General features: G+C 40.5%; 1 protein-coding gene across 1 annotated transcript in view; it reads left to right on the top strand.

Annotated features, from left to right (window-relative positions):
- ADAMTSL1 (ADAMTS like 1) overlaps positions 1-17,735 on the top strand; it is a 433,712-nt gene that overhangs the window by 321,765 nt on the left and 94,212 nt on the right. Inside the window, exons 9-12 of the mRNA XM_033085355.1 lie at positions 1,475-1,586; positions 2,211-2,349; positions 12,853-12,903; positions 17,065-17,269. Of these exons, the coding sequence (XP_032941246.1) occupies positions 1,475-1,586; positions 2,211-2,349; positions 12,853-12,903; positions 17,065-17,269 (507 nt within the window). The remainder of the gene's footprint in view (positions 1-1,474; positions 1,587-2,210; positions 2,350-12,852; positions 12,904-17,064; positions 17,270-17,735) is intronic.

The following is a 17,735-nucleotide window of genomic DNA, read 5'->3' on the forward strand; positions in this document are numbered from 1 at the left end:
GAGAATTGACATCACTGTTTAATTAGAAAAGGGCAGGCTTATTCTCAGTAGACCAGACCTCATACACACATCAATATTCTTGCCGTCCTCCTGCTCTTCAAGATAATATCTTGATTTGTAATCATGTTGCTGTCCATCTACAGGGGAAAACAAAACAAACACTCACGTTGCACAGTTCATCTCAGTTTGTCATGTTTTTGCTTCTGTTTCACAGACCATTATTTGAGTGTCTCTTGGTGTTTGGAAAGAGAGAAGAGTAAGGGGAAAATGGGGTTTTAAAACTAGGAAACTCCTTTGAAACATGAAAGAAAAAAGGGAAAATAAGGCAGTGGTTAAACAGTTTATGTTGTCTGAAAAAAAAGGAGGAAGGATTGCCCCTGAGAGCAGCAGTACTGCCTTGCAAAAGAGTCCATATTTTCTAGTTGTGATTTGGCATTTTCTCTACTGTGATAGCATCATGCCACTGACGCAGAGACACACAAGCAGCACTGAAACACTAAGTCCTAGGACAAATAATCAAATAGGAGGGGTCTTTAACAGCATATTTTTGTTCATCCCTTGCCAGCTGTTCATGTAGAGGCTAGAGGTAAGGACAAGGACCTGTTGAGATTTTGAAGCTCTCATAACTGGATTAACCAGCAGAGATATCAAACAGGAAGGTTCTTTTTATACCGGGCCAGGTGCAAATGGTGCTGCTTTACCATTTTGAAGGTCTGTAATTTTGCAGTCCTTGCACTACAAATTCTTGCTTAAGTGGAACATCCATTCAGCACACCTAATACTGAAAGCATGCTACAAGCTCAGGTGGCTTGTAGGCTCTAAAGACAGTTTTGTTGACATGCACTTAGCCCCAGCCAGGATTCCATGCCTATGAAATCAGCAGTTTTACAAGCAAAATAAAGTAAGCAGAAGATCAAACTTCATAATAATGACAGTGCCAGAAAAGAGAATGAAATAAAGACCTCACTGCAGGAAGAAAAAAGGTGAATTACAGTTTTTATACTGCTTATTATTTTTCACAGTGTAGCTTCCCGTATTTTACTCTACACTACCATGTATCACAGTGTATTATAACTGGTCAGAGAATGCTTTTTGAGAAACATTAAAGATCTAAAATTGATGTCCTTGTGTCAGAGATAGTAGGTAGTGGAAGGTGATTTTATGATTCGTTGAACATCAGTCCCTATCCTCTGTCCCTATAAGATTACTCAAAAGCACTAATCATAAATTTGCTATGCACTTATTATTTCAGAATGTGGTCTCAAAATAGTCGCTGGTTATGCCAAGAAATTTATTTGATTGTGTTTTGAACCCAAGATTTTCTCACCGATCCATGCTTTGGTTTTGTAATTGCAAAGTACGTCTGGTATTTCATGAAGCTTCAAGGTGTCTCCAATCTGCAAGGTGCTTGTGGTGGAGTCCTTCTTCCCAGCATTTGTGCTAGGTTCACTGTTTGATATAACCTCTTTTTCAGATCCATTATGCTGGTGCTGCAGACAGTTCAGTCCAGTTCATCTTCTACCAGCCTATCATTCACAGATGGAGGGAAACAGATTTTTTCCCTTGTTCAGCATCCTGTGGTGGAGGTAATGAATTACCACTGTATTTCAGAAGCTGTCATCTGCGTACATGACCTGTCTCAACTTCTGCCCTGAGTTTTGGACCTTAAAAATCAGCAAAATCTAAAAATTTTAATGGTTTCAACCAAATGAAGGGAGGGATTCAGTAACATGGTAGTAGCCTGTAGATTTTCAGCATTGTGCCAGATTCTGTAGATTAAGTACGTCTTGATAGTCACATGTCTGCCTTTAATGCTAGAACTGTCAAACATAACGACTGATGGGATTTGGGCCTGGTTTTGGTAAAACAAGATATCTCCATTTGTCCCTGTTGCTACCAGCAGGTTTATTCTCTATACTGAAACTGAGGGCACAAGTCTTGGTGACTAAGGAACCTCAGCCTTTGTTTTTCCTTTTTTTTTTCTAAACTTACGATTTTTTGTTTGACCATACTGGTTACTTTGGATTTCTTACTACATGTGATTTACATTGCTGTTTTCAATCTGACCTGTAAAACAATAGCTGTTACATCCAAAGGCACTGAAGCAAGATGAAATCAGTTTTCTTCTCCAAACCAGAATTTAGATACATTTCAGAGCCAGGCAGAAAGAACGTAACGTCTCATATTATTTATTCCTCTGTGTGTCACAGGTTATCAACTGACGTCTGCTGAGTGCTTTGATCTGAGAAGCAGTCGGGTAGTAGCAGATCAATACTGTCACTATTATCCTGAAAATATCAAGCCAAAGCCAAAACTTCAAGAGTGTAATCTGGATCCTTGTCCTGCAAGGTCAGTTGGGTTTAATTTTCAAGGAGGCTGAGCTCTAAAGGAGTGAAATAAAACAGGAAAATATTCTGTTGCTATTTCTCCTACTTAATTCAGCCTCTCTTTCATTCTAAAAATGCACTGTGTAGAACACCTCTATTTAGCACCTTTACATTGCAAAGACTGATTTAAAATGGTTGTTTCTTCCCCTCAGAATGTATTTTGCCTCATTAATTGTTACCAAGTATAAGAAAACAAATTATCCACGATACCATTCTCATGATCAATACACATCTCTTAAGTGTTAGTGAGACGGACAAAATTCCTTTTGCATTAAAATTACTGTTATCACAATGAGTTGAACTATTTTTGCGGGATTTTTTAAAAATATTCTCCTTAATAAAAAGCCTACTTACATTTATGGCAGCTTCTAATATATAATAAGTGATTTTGTTCTAGTTAACAATGTCCTTTGGCCCTGCATGAGATTCTTATCTCTGCTGCCCCACAGAATCACAGAATCACAGAATGAGTCAGTTTGGAAGGGACCACAGGGGTCATCTATTCCAACCTCCCTGCTCAGGCAGGATCATCCCAGCGCACATGGCACAGGACCATGTCCAGATCACTCTTGAATATCCCCAGTGAGAGAGACTCCACAGCTTCTCTGGGCAATCTGTGCCAGTTCACTGGGCCTGCGGAGTAAAGACATTCTTCTTTGTATGCACAACCAGTGCATCCTTCCTCAGAAGATTAATAGTAAAAATAGTAAGATCAGATAGTCAGATTTTTCATGTATAAGAAAAGAAAGAAAACCATAAAAAAAACCAATCCTTTGTTGCACTGATTACCCTGAACTTCAATGGGAGTCCATCTGTATCCACTCAAATTTATCTGTATCCACTCCAGAATTTATTTGTGCAATCTAAATCTTTTGGTCCTCTTGTGTGACTTTCCTAAAAGATGGTTAAACATAGTCCAGCAGGCATGACAAGGATGCCCTAAAGCCGTTTTATCACCAGCTACTTTCCCTCTAGCCTAGTTTCTTACCAAGTTTGATAAAGTGAGTTCAAGCAGGCATCACCTGAAAAGTTGCTTTTTCACTTCACATTGCTGGAGGTGTCAAAGAAAAAAGATGTCCTAATGAGAAAAAGGACATTTAAGAAACCTGTGAGGCTATGTATCCACCTGGCTGAGGATGGTTGCTGCCCAAACTACGTGTATCAGCTTTAGAGCTTAGGTGTCCAGCTTTAGCTAGGCATTATCAAAGCAGAACAAATAAAGCTAAGGCAAAGATAGATTTTACTTCTTAGAGAAAGTTTTCAATTAAATTCACTGACCTTTTCTGGAGTTAACAGTCAGATTTCTTTGTCATTAAAGACACCTTTAGCCAGAGCACATGGCAGTTTGTATGCCTTTGCTCCCACAAGCACAATTTGTTAGAGACAGATGTCAGTAGAGGCCAGGTATGACCAGATCAAATGCTGAAACATGAATGTTTCAGGAAAAAGATTGTTGAAAAATAGGACTCAATTTGGAACCTATCTTCTAGAGTCACCTATCACATTCTCAATGAGAAAGTAATTTTTATGTAGGTTTTTTGTGGTTTTGTATTTCCAAATTATAAGATGCTATTTTCTAAACATGCTATTCTGGTTCAAATATGTAATTTGCCTCTGGAATTTGTGTGGTGGGTATTTTCCATACTTTTCTCAAATGGTGATACAGATGACTGCATGTTGCATGGGAGGAAAGCAAAAAAAATAACAACTGGGCAGATGTCAGGAAGCAATTTTGTTTTATATAAGACACAACAAGGCAAAGTTGTGGCTATAAAGACCCTGAGGGGAGGGAGAGTTATTTAGAAATACAATTATGCCATCCCAGAGGAACTGGCTTTTTGGTAACATCTTCACAGTATGCCAAATTTCAAAATACTATTTTCAAAAGTGTCTTTGTAAAGAATTCAAGAATCAACAACCCAGAGGAAAAAAAACAGGGGAAATCTGTGGTAACTTCTGGATTCCTGATGGTTTCTTACAGAGCAGACAGTATGTGAGTGTCTTTGCTGTGTGGGAGAGGCTCTGCTCCACCAGTATCAAACTAAGAAGTTAATTTTTCCTGGCAAACCCAGTTCCAGTGAGGCATAGCTGATTAGTGGTTGCTGATTGTTCCTATGGTGTGTTAACAAATGCCACAGAAAATAATCACTGATGACCATAATGGCACTGAATAAAGGAACTGAGATTGGTTGCTGCAGGAGAGCTTACACTAAAACTTTCAGCAAAGGGTAAGCTGAAAGAAAAGTTTAAATGAATACCACAAGTATTGTGAGCCAGCAATAAATTGCCTCTTTAGATTTAGTGCCTAGAAATGTTTTACTTTATTTGGCTAACTATGGCAATAATTAGCAGTATTGCTGGCATCATGAATAGCAAAAAAGATTAGTCTCAATAAACATGGGAAAGTATGTGGACGGTTATTTATCAAACACGTGTAATTTACACATATTCATTCTCCAGGTTAAGTAGAGGCGCCCCCATATCCTGTTCATCCAAGTCAGGCCAGTAATTCGTGTCTCACAGAAGACATAATGCACTTGGGTGCCTTTTAATCCCCACATATCAATGCTTAATTCAGCCTCTCTTACCAAACCTGTCCTGGATCCATCTCATGCCTTACAAAGTAAAAAGGAACATTTTGTTCATTTACAGCCCATTATGATTTTACAGAAGTCTGCCTTTTACTGGCAACAAGTCTATATGTGTATTATCTACTGATGCAAACAGCAGCTAGTTCAATCTAGTCCACTCCCCTTCTCCGTGGCAAAATCCAACATTAGTATTTCATCTACTTAATTAAGTGAAAATCTTTTTATTACCCAAAATTTGCAGACTGAAAGGTCTTAGCTTTCATCTTTATCCTCCTTTCTGGTAAATTTTGATAAAAAATGAAAGGAATTGCTTTTCCTGCTTAGAGAAAAGGTTTGTTTAGGTTTGTTAGGTTTATTATGGTTTATCAAAAGGTTTATTATTCATATTTAGGATAAATCTAAGGTGCTATAAGCAGAAGATACATTCATTTCATTATTCTAAGGCTTCCCCCCAAAAAGCAATTTTGACAAATGTGAAAAAGGCTGCTGCCCCACTCATCATTCACTTGCTCACCAGGATACTGTCAGTATTATTTCTAGATTTCATCATTTGATCTTCAGCTCTTAGGTGGCATTCCCAGCCATTCTACTCTGCATTTTTACCAGTCTCCCATATTTTTTCCCTATTCCTGTTACATGTTAATGTGGGAGATTTCAATGTTGTATAAAGATTTCTAAAAGCAACTTCAGCAAAGATTCAAAATTCAAAAAGCAACTGTGTAAAAAATTTCATATTAGCAAACCTCTAGTATGAAGTGTTCTTTTTAACACTTCAGTTCCTAGAGGTTGCCTAGAGTTTTATCTGTAAGCCTGCCACTAGGAATAGTGTTAATACCTGTGGAAAATCTGGGGGAAAATCTCTCCTTCCAGGAAGGTTTTCAGGGTCCAGAGACTTGAAGGAACTCGCAGATATATACTCTTTGTGGAGTCCTCCAGCAAAATTGCAAACTCCTCTTCCTGCTTGTCAAAGTTTTTCTTTTAGCATTCACATTTAAATATCCATACTGAGTGGTGACAGAGGCAGGCATTACTGAAAAGAAATGTAAAATAAAATTTAAATTTTAGTAACATTGTAATTTTTATTTGTCAATTTTCAGCTAACCTAACAAGAGCACTGAGGTACAAGTAAAGGCATACAAAAGACTCCAGGATGTTATGACCATTCAGAGTGATTCTAAGTAATGAGAAGTCCATAATATACTCGGCAATGTAAAAGTGGAGTTGTAGATGGAAAAGGAGCTGGTAGCAATGGCAATGTTCTGATAGTAATAATCAGGGTCACCTGAGTTCAAGAGCAGGATAAAGATGAGCAGCAAATAATTCTAATGCCTGAAGAGGTACTTTTCTTCTCAAGACAAGTAGTTCTCAAGACAAGAATTTTTGGACAGGGCAAAAGTAATCTAAATTAATCTAGAAGATAAAATTGTCAAAATAGGGAGGGGGGTGGGCCAGAAAGCGCTTGTCAAGCACTTAGAAGATGTAAATAGCAGAGCAAATTCAGCTCTGAGGGGACAATATGTATTAATGAAACATGGAAAGAAAGGCAGAAAGGAGAGCCCAGATGCTTCCAATGACAAGCTGTAAGGTGGGAAAATACATCATGTACTGCCATGAGCATCAAATACAGGTATCTGTCTGCCCAATATGAAGTTACAGGAAAATTAGTCTATTTTAAGTACTGGAAGACACCAAAATTGCAGTAAATTACCAAAATGGTCATTTACAGAAATTTTCTCTGGATATTCAGTTGTTAACATTTAATAGTGTTAACTACTAATCAGCTCATTCCCTCTTTTAATCAAACACTGCTCATCCAAACCACCATAAAATGTTGAACTGAATAAAAAAAGAAAATATTTAGAAGTATTACAGTCATGCTACTGGAAGGAACTACTTTTTCTGCTCTTGACTGGAAACACTTCTTTCAAGAACTGTAAAGAGACTGGTTTTTAGCAGTCTATAGCAATGATAATTAAACCATATGTTGCTTAGAATGTAAAATCTCTGCACATAAACAAGACTTTTTTTATAAAGGTAAGGTACTGTAATGCCAAACAGACATTCTGTTTAAAGCAAGAGGGTTTTTTGGAGGCTGACACAAAAGGATGGCTTCCTCGATAGTGTTTTTAAAGTACAGTAATTTCACGAATACAAGCCGCACCAATTTGACTAAGATTTTGCTCCTAAACCGGAAATGCGGCTAATAATCAGGAGCGGCTAATACAACCTCAGAAGTGCCTGCCAGAGTGCTGAGCCGAGCAGCTGCAAAGTCGGCATTTTGCGATTGTTACAAATCGCTACTTTGTTGCACCGCGGGTGGAGCCTGGCTCCCTGCAGGCAGCACGGGGGGCGGGGAGAGAGGCGGGAGAGCTCTCTTTCCTCCTCTGCCACAGCCCAGGGGAGAGACGGGGGGGGGGCCCGGCGCCGCCATTGCCGCGGCCCGGGGAGGAGAGGGGGGACCCGGGCCGCCCCTACCGCGGCCCGGGGAGGAGAGGGGGGACCCGGGCCGCCCCTACCGCGGCCCGGGGAGGAGAGGGGGGACCCGGGCCGCCCCTACCGCGGCCCGGGGAGGAAGGGGGAAGCCCGCGCCGCCATTGCTGCGGCCCGGGGAGGAGGGGGGAGACCCGGGCCGCCATTGCCGTGGCCCGGGGAGGGGGGGGGAAGCCGGCACCGCCATTGCTGTGGCCCGGGGAGCCGACGGGAGCCCCGCGCAGCCATTGCCGTGGCCCGGGGAGGGGGGGGAAGCGCGCGCCGCCATTGCCGCGGCTCGGGGAGCCGACGGGGTGCTTTGTCCCCGCCCGCCGCCGCGGCAGGAGCGGGGAAGCTCCGTCCCTGCCTGCCACCGCGGGGCAGCGCCGACCCGGGGTGACCGAGCCCAGGGGCAGCGGCGGCCGGCCCCGAGCGGCAGCACCGGGCTGGGCCATCTGGCCCCGTCAGCGGCCCCTAGCGGGCCGAGCCTGCACAGCCTTAGCTCAGCCAGTAAACCCCGCCCTCCCACGGTTCTGTTACTAATTGCACGCAGGTCCTCGCTGCGAACGACAAAGCGGCTTATATTCGGGTGCGGCTTATCTATGGACAAAAACCGAAATGTTTGCCAAGACCCAGAGATGCGGCTTATAATCAGTGCGGCTTGTATTCGTGAATTTACTGTATCCACTGACATGCCATTTTTAAATGTTAAAGTAGCAGACGTTGGCTTTTGCCAATCTGTAAAGTACTAAGAGCATATAAAAGAACATATAAATACAATTTATACGGTAGCTCTTCAAGATTCACATGGATAGCATCCAGAAACCAGAAAGGTAACTCATACTGGTAGCAAAAATGAGAATTACCATTTCACTGCCTGCAAAAGTAGGCACTGAAACCAATGTTACCTGTAACTGTGGTGTTACTGAAGGGGAAAAGTAATAGATTCACAGAATAATACATAGGAGGTATTAACAGATACCATCTCTTTGCAGGCCTCATTAACTGTTTCCCAACATGGAGAGTGCTCTTGTAGCGCAAGGAGATAATGTCATAGTGTGGCGTCTGCAGAGATCACTGAAGTGCAATATCACACACCCCCTTAGTGTCAGGATTTGAAGTGCTGAAGTGCAATCTTTTGCACAAGTTTGTTGTCTGTCCATGGCTTTCACAGAGATGCTGGTTTGGATGCTAAACTATTTTCTTTTGTGGTGTCCACTCTCATGTCTTCCAGTACAGCCAACCCAAGCTACTTTATTATTATTATTTATTATTATTTGATGGAACCCTCAGCAGAAGTGAAGGCTGTGAGCCAGAGGCAGTGAGCATCCTGCAGAGGCTGGGCAGTGGCACAGCAATGGTGCAGGATGCCAGCACGGGAGTGGTAGGATGTCCCCTGATGTAGTCACATGCGGTGTCACCCATGCGGGTCACACCACCCTAAGACATTTTGGGAGCAGGTGGCTCCTCTCACAGTTCTGGCACCCATGCCACTGCTTGGCTCAACAGGTTCCAGCCTGAGACTGATCAGGAGAGAGAGCTGGGAAGGGCTATCCTTCCTAGAGTCTTCAGGGAGGTAGAGGAGAAAGGCACTTGAGCTTGTCCTCTGTGCTAACTCGGATTAAGAGGGAAAAGGAGCAACTGGGGACGAGTTGACCAAACATGTCTTCCAAGGAATGCAGCTGTGGAAACTCATCCCAGGGGAAGGCTGAATGTTTGTAGAGATGGCAGATCTGATTGCAGCACTCTCACCTCTGTCATGCGCAGCTCCCATTCTAACCATACACGTGCCTTGGAAGAGCAACTGTGTTGAGACTACCAGCCCTCAGGAGGCAAAAAAGCGCCAACGTGCAGAATATATGATAGGAATTTCTGAAAGGCAGGGAGATTGCAGATATAGGAGACAGAACAGCCCTGCAAAATAATTTGCTTTTTACTCCTGCTCCTGCCAAATCTCTTGATGTTTTGTGAATGAGTCCTGTTAGCTACTCGCACATATTTCAGTGAAGGAATTATTATTTCCTCTGCTCATTTAGCACACCATGCCCTTTGCATTGTCTGGGTAATGTGCAGTAAATAAACCCCATAAAGTAGATCTCTTCCATCTTGTTTTGTAGGAGTGTGATGGACTGATAGATTCATGGAATTTAAACCCATCAAAAAGTAAGACTACACCAAAGTAATCTATTAAGGTTTTTTAAATGCTAGCTTAGTCTTAGGGGTTTTTTATGGAACAGATACAAAAAAACCTCACACAAGACTAGCTAGAAAAGTGCAGATGTCATTAATGATATGATGACCATCTGCTCTTTTATTTTATCTTTAAGAAAAAAAAATTTAAAGTCATAAATTAAACCATTGTGTGTTATTGTGGGGGCCTTTTTCCTTGCTATGACTTTATGGCTGTGATTCATTTTCTTGTAGTCACAGAAAGAGACCCTTTGGCAGCCCCTCACGTATGAACAAAGAGAGCATCAATAAATCTGTGGAGCTCAATACTGTTTAGAGAAGTGCAATTTTTGCATGCAAAAATTTTTGAGGGTCAAACCTTTCCAATTACAATATTATCCTAGTAGTTTTTAAATGTTACCTAATATTCATAACAGTGTTCGATTGTGGTACAGTTATGTCTATATGAACAGTCTTGGAAGTAATGCATTCTAAAGCATACAGACCTGGATTATGCGTAGATATCATGTTTATTAGAAAGAAAATACTTTTCACTGCAATGAAACGTTTTGCAACCTGCTTTTTTTCTTAGGCGGTGTATGCTTTTATTGTGCAATTATTTTAATTTTTAACTCACTATGTTAGCCTTTTTCTCCGACCACTTCTCACATCAAGTTGATGAGCTGGAAAGTGCAAATAGCTTCAGAGTGGAACTTCAACAGTAGTAGTAGAAGAGTCAGGAAAACAGCAAATTCCCAAAAGCAGGGACAAAAAACCTTCCCTTCCAGCTTCTGAGAATGCTAGTACACAATTCCTTCACATCTCCAGATGTCTACCCATCAAGCTAAGCCTGAAAAGACTTGTTCATTGACCATACTCTCAATGACCCATTTGTCTTTTCCAGTTTCCCAGCGACAGAACAACCTCTTGTAGATTTTTAGATTTTTGTGTGGAAAGGCAGTTCTTCAAAGATGCAAATATACAGAGAGTTCCTGCGGCTGTAGTGGCTGCTGATCTTATAGGGAACTGTCTAGTCCCTCTCACACACTTCCAGGGCTCCAGCTGCTTCCCATGCTTTGGCTGGAAAATTCCAGCACGCTGACCTGGCGCTGACTCCTTGCTGTGGAAACACAATGGGATTCATTCTTCTATCTTGGACAAGTTATGCACATAAAACCCCTGTTGACTAAAAGGAGAATAGACCCCTTTAGGCCTGGCCTGACAAGACTCCTTTGAATGCTTACAGCATTTTTTCAGTGAAATGTGTTGAGGATGGAGAATACTTTCTCCCTTCCACCTCCTTCACTCCTTCCCCCTTCCAGAAATCCATAGAAGCATACCTACCAGCTCTCATCTGTAAAAGGCTCCTGAAAACCACCTTTATTCTTGACATTCAGTTTCATCTCTCCGTAAATTGGAGACACACTTTTTATTTTAATGCAATTAGTATTCACTCCTTGATTTTTCTGCCCACCTGCCCCATCCAAATACCCAAGTGGCTTTGATGAAGGTGATAAGTGAAGTCCTCTGAGATGGTCTGTTTTATGTTAATAGATATGCCTGATAACTGGGAGAAAACATGGTTAAAGTTACAGTAATTTCACGATTGTAAGCTACACCATTTTGACTAAAATTTTTATCCCAACCCGGAAATGCATTACTCTCAGGAGCTGCCAATATGTGAAAAAAGTTCTGAAATTTCTAAAATGGGAAGTGTGAGCCAGGGTGCCAAGCCAAGCACCTGCCGGTAAAACCCAGGATTGCACGATTGTTACAAATTGGTTACTCTGTTGCGCGGCAGGTGGAGGCGGGCTTCATGCTGGCAGCGTGGTGGGGGGAGGTGGGGGACTCCCTCCTGAGAGCGCAGCGGCCCGGGGTGGAGGCGAGGGGCTCCCTCCTGCCGGCCCCGCGGCCCAGGAGGGAGGCAGGATGCTCTGTGCTGCCGGCCCCACAGCCTGGAGGTGAGGCAGGAGCTCTGTGCCGCTGGCCCTGCAGTGGCGGGGGGAAGCAGGGGCTCCGTGGCTCCCTCCCACTGCTGCCACAGGTGAAGGTGGGCTCCATGCCTCCTCCTCCCACAGCCGCCGCAGGTGCAAGCGGGCTCCATCCCTGGCTCCTGCCACTGCTGTGGGTGCGAGCAGACTCCCGCCGGCACCACGGGGCAGCGCTGGGCCAGGGCGAGCAATCCCGCAATTCCGTTACTAATTGTTTACTTTGTTGCACGTGGGTCCTCCCTGCAATGAAAATACGGTTTATAATCCAGTGGACAAAGACCTAAACATTGCCGACACCCAGACCTGCAGCTTATAATCAAGTGCGGCTTGTAATCATGAAATTACTGTACTCTGAGTCAAATTATAAACTTTGTTTGCTTTTTTCTTTTTTTTTGAAGTGTGGACAAAACACAGAATTTCAGACTAGCAGTTCAGTGAGACCCTATAGCTGCCAATGAGACAAGTGGTATCCATCTCACACATAACTGGCATGATGATATTTCAGATAATTCCTAGTTTTGATCTATGTTATTACCTTCTGTAACTTTTAGATGTTGCATTGTAACACCACAGCACAGCAAAGCAAGCCTACCACTTATGACCAACAAAAAAATCCAACCTGACATGTTAATTTTTTCCCAAGCTCCTTCTTTGTTCCAGAGAAAAAAAATAAATAAATGGAGATCTGGATTCATTTAAGGTGAAGAGACGGGAATTGCAGATTTAAATTCTTGCACTGTGATTACACAGTTTACCAGAGGTTTTATTTGATGGGCAGAAACAACCATATAATAGTTATAGAAAGGATTTTATTTAGAAGTCTCTGAAGCAGATAGAAGTTCCCCTATTGTCCTCAGTGATTTTGGATCCAAGCTCCAAGAAATTATGAAGTATAGAAACATTCTTTTTGATGCTAGACTATAACAACATAAGTTAATATAATATTTGGGTCACTTTCAGCAGTAGATTGGTTATTTGTCAAACAATAATATATTATAAGGAAAAAGTAGTATCCAGTGATTTATTCTTTTAATTACTCAGAAAAAGTAGGATGGGAGCTTTTTTTTTAATGGGATGATAGCTTAGGTAAAATATCTTGTTTTGTTGCTTGATATTACTGTAATACATGAAATTGTGTAATGTAATACAATATTGTAATTCAAAAGTTGTATAATGTAATCATTTAGTGTTTATTTTATTATGTGTACCTTCTACTCAGAGGGTTGGCATTATTGTTCCTAACAGTGATGGATACAAGCAGATCATGCCCTATGACCTCTACCATCCCCTTCCTCGGTATGTAAAACAGTCAACCAGATGCTAGGTTTAACAAATACATTTTCCTTTCCTTTTATTCTTCTCTGCTTTCCTCTCAGGCTAAATTAACAGATGCTGCTTTTCTCTTGCTCTGGACTCTTACTTATCATCTTAATGTAGAGGTGTTCAAGTGCTAACCTGTTGTAATAAAGTCTGTCAATGCAGAACTGAAACAATAGCCTATCTGAAGGAGAAATGCACATTTGTTAAGTGTGTGGTTCCTTTCTTTCTCCCATTCCCCAATCCCATTTTCCCTTCTCTCTCACAAACTTCCCTTTTCTTGCCCTCTCTAAACAGAACTATAATCTGTGCCTTTGTTATGAACCACAAGATTTTCTCTCCACACCTTCATTTTGCTGCTTCTTGCATGCCTATAATTTATGAGACTCTGGATTTTGACAACATTAGTGTTGTTTTCTGATCCTACAAACCCATGCTAATGCCTTCCCCAGGGGCATTAATTCATTGGCTTTTCTAAGAAAAAGGTGATCAGGGCAGGAAGAGGATCAAGAGCTGATTTTTATCATTAATTACCTCACAATTAAAATGTCTTTAATGTAAGACTCAAGATTGTCATGGAAATAATCAGATGAGTAATTATTCTTAAAGCAGTGAATAAAACTGTTGATGATAAAAATGTTTGATAGTTGAAGGATAATAACCTCTGGATTTGCCTGGACATGCTGAGGTATTGTGCTGTGTTTTCTTCCTCATTGATTCATTGGGTCATGGACAATGAAATCACAAAAAGACCCCTCTAGACAACTTGATAGCCTCATCCTGGTGAGGTAACAACTTCCTTCCAGCTATATTAAGGCCTGATGCACAGAGCTTTCAGCATCAGTGTGCAAATGCAGTGTGTTCACTCTCCAGCCTCCAGCCAGATCATGGAACAACCTCCAACAGAGTAAGACAAGGAGCAGAGCAACTTTCTAGTCAGCCATTGCAGCTGCCATTTGTGTTCAAACCCTTTAACATCTGTGCCATTAGGACCAGGCCATTCTCTTCCCAAATAAATACTTATGTTCATATGCACATAGTCATTATCACCAAATATTTGTGAGATACACTTATGAAATATACCTCTGCATCTAATTTCTTGTTTTCTGCAAAACATTTTTCTTTGTTATTTGTTTTAAAAAGCCTCCACATGCGTTCCTTCTAGCCTCAAAGTTAAACCTGTTAGTAAGGAATACAGAAGCTAAAATATAAATACAGGGTTTAATACTCTTTAAAAGTGTTAACCTTTAAAAAGAAAAGGTTTTATTCCTGTTATGTACAAAGGGCATGAACATTGACAAAATACTGAGAAAATTTTGTATCAGAAGATGATTCAGCAGTACTTAGTAGTAAAGAAAAAGAAAAAGAAAAAAAGGAAAAGAAAAAGAAAAGGAAAAAGAAAAAGAAAAAACTATTTCTCAAACTGTTCTGGATTATGGTCTCACCCTGCAACTGTTCTGTTGCATCCACTCTCCCAGCCTCACTACTTTGCTTTAATCTGCCCCTCCATCAATTTCTCAGGCTGCAACAGCATCCTGGGGTCTCTGACTTCCCTTTTCTCTCTGCTGTTTTGCTGCTGCTTCCCCTCCTCTCTCTCTGCCCCACTCTCACCTGTGTTCCGGTTTCACAAACAGGGCTCAACTCTTCCTTCATCACCCTGACAGGGAAGACACAGCTACATTTGTTTTCTCCAAAACTCAAATGTAGCTGAAACAGAATAGACCGTGAGGCTGGCATGAGACAGGGCCAAGTCAGAGGGATAAGAATGCCTTTCCTCTGAAATTGCATGCTTTAGGAAAAACAAACAAACAAACAAAAAAAACAAAACAACACCACAATAAAATAAAAAAAAAAACAAACTACACAATTAAACCTAACAAACAAAACCCAAGCTGAACAAAAATACCAAATCCATCCCAAAACAAACAAACAAACAAACAAAACAAAGCAAAAATGAGAAAACAAACAACAAAAAAATCCCAAAAACAAAAATAAGAAAAACACCGCCAAACCAAAGAGGTCCTGGTTTGATTGCATTACCTGCCTGAGTCCAGCATCTAATACCAGGGACAGAGGAGTGTGATAAATAGTCCAGAAGCTGAGAGCAAATCTGTGGAGGCATCTTTGCAAGATTTCCCTACTGCAACTCCTCAGCCTTATATTTCATCATCAAAATGGTATGATATAACTTTTAATGCAACTCCAACTCTTTTCCCAAATCCTCAACTAATGTTGCACTCTACCTTGAAAGGAGATGTGACACCTGCTTTAAGAGGTGTGTAACAGGGAAACTTCATTTTCTTCTTTACCTTCTTACAAAACCTGAGAACCAAACAGTCTGCTACATTTAAGCTACTTGAAATTGCTAAGGTTGCCTAAGGCACCTGGAAACTTGTCCCAAAGACTTCAGGAAAATCCTTGGTGCCATCAATTTTTAAGGCTAGAAAAAGATGGCCCAGATGGTATGCAGCAAATTTTGCAGTTCATGCATTTCAGTTTGGGGCCTTTTGTTTGTGGTAGTATGAAAACTTAGCTGTATGTTGGGAAACTTGTTCAGCAGAGCCACAGGAAACACATTTAAGTAAAAATATTTCTAAAATTGCATCTTTGTGAAATATGTGGCTTATGATCAGCATACATTGATGGCTGTGCATGGTATAATAATCATTCCACCACTCCTAGTGGTAAGTCATAGAATTAATCAGTGGCTTTACCACTCATAAACAACTTTTAATTTAAGCCATTTCACGTTGAGTTTTATGGTGCTACTGGAAATTAGCCAGGTGAGAGTCTTGATAGATATTCTGGAGCAGATAAGAAGAATTTGGGCTCATGGTACAAAATTAAAAAGAAAGATAAGCATTTTTCATATTATTCAACAATCTTGGAGATCCTGTATTTCTTACTTAACAAAAATATTTCCTTTGTTTTAAGTGAGAAAATAAAAGTCCTTACCTTTCACTTCTTTTACTTCTTGTCTGAAGGAGGAAACAGGTGGGGTGTTTTTACAAAAACTCTTCTTTGAAGTCAAGAACTAAAATCTGTTGACCAAAATTGTTATTTCAAGCAGTATTTGTATGTCATTATGAAAAAGACATTTGCCTTGTGGGTTAAAAAATTATTTCATTAAATCTTTCCAGGTAGGCAGAACACACATACTTCTGTATTTCAATCATGTACAGTAATATCTAGGAATAGTCACACTGGATAACGGGAATGGTCCCACATCCAATCTGTGACAAGGGCTTGAATATAAGAGAGGCAATACCAGATTATTTTGTGTGGACAGACATGTAGACATACAAAGGAATACATATCTTATAGCATATGCATCACTAAAAAAAAAGGACTATTCTCCTAAGTATGCATAGCTTTTCAGAACATGCATATATAGTTCTGAGGATTTTTTCATTATATTCTCAAATGGCACTTGTAGAGAAAAGATGGTTTCTCAACTCGTCTCACTGCCTTAACTGTAAGAAAGATCCACCTGCATTATCCATCAGAGGACATGCATCTTACTAGTACAGCCACATTTTCTTTCTGGTGATTTCCTCTCATCTTTCTTTCTTTTTTCTCTACAGTGTTGCTTCCTTGGAAAAAACACTGCTTTTTCCCTTTACATTCTGCAAAAGGGACATTAGCCCTACAGCACACTGAGTTTCCTGTAATTTGTGAAAAAAATACCTCAGAATATGAGAAATTATGAAAATATTATAATCCCATTAATTTAAATATTAAAAGAAACCAGCTAACTTAAAAGTATTCAGATTTTCTATGGCAGTAGTAATTGAATTAGTGGGAGAGAGGACATTTCATATTATTAACTGTGACGTAAAAGACATCAGCCATGAGCATGTTTTGCTGCTGTGGACACCTATGAAAATAGATACATTAATAATTTTTGCTGATGTCACCCAGATAAAAAACCAAATGAAGCTAAGCCAAACCAAACTAAACCAAACCAAAGCAAACAACAAAAACCAAACCACACCAAAACGAAACAAAAAACACAACCAAACAAAAAAAACAAACAAACAAACAAACAACCTTGCAGATAGCTGTTTATGCATTTTGGGAGTACAGGTGGGGGTGGGAACAATAAGGGTAATGTTTCTTGATGCCTCTTTGTTTTCCCAGATGGGAAAGTACACCCTGGACTGCCTGTTCCTCATCCTGTGGAGGGGGCATTCAAAGCCGCAGCATCTCCTGTGTGGAAGAAGACATTCAGGGACACATCAGCCCTGTGGAAGAATGGAAATGCATGTATACTCCAAAGATGCCTGTTGTCCAACCTTGCAATATATTTGACTGTCCAAAGTGGCTTGCTCAAGAATGGTCTCCGGTAACCAACTTTGTTTTGTTGGTTTTGTATTTAACACACTAGGGAAAATATCTTAAATTATTATTTAGTGAGTTTTTGGAAGTAGGAACAGTTACTGCTTTCTCTCATTGCCAACACCTCTGTTTGAAATTATATTGTTTGTCTAATTGCAAAGTAACCACAACACGATAAGCATGTAATATTATTTCTGTTTTACCATATTTCAGTCATAAATTGAAACTCAAAACTGCTGAGAAATTTCAAGAAGCACATAAATCTGTACATGACTCTGCTCTTTGATACCTGTATTTGTCTGATCCTTCTCTATGAAAGAAAATATCTTGGAAATGTCCTTCCATAAAAGTAGTGAAATAGTTTAACTTTGTACATAAAGACTTAGTTTGAACATAATTTCTTACTTCCCCAGTTTCTCATCAAGAGAATTGTGCTTTAGAAGCTAAAGCAGATGAGGTGTTCTTGACTGATT

The sequence above is a fragment of the Catharus ustulatus genome, chromosome Z (genome assembly GCF_009819885.2).
Source record: "Catharus ustulatus isolate bCatUst1 chromosome Z, bCatUst1.pri.v2, whole genome shotgun sequence".
NCBI classification, from domain to species: Eukaryota; Metazoa; Chordata; class Aves; order Passeriformes; family Turdidae; genus Catharus; species Catharus ustulatus.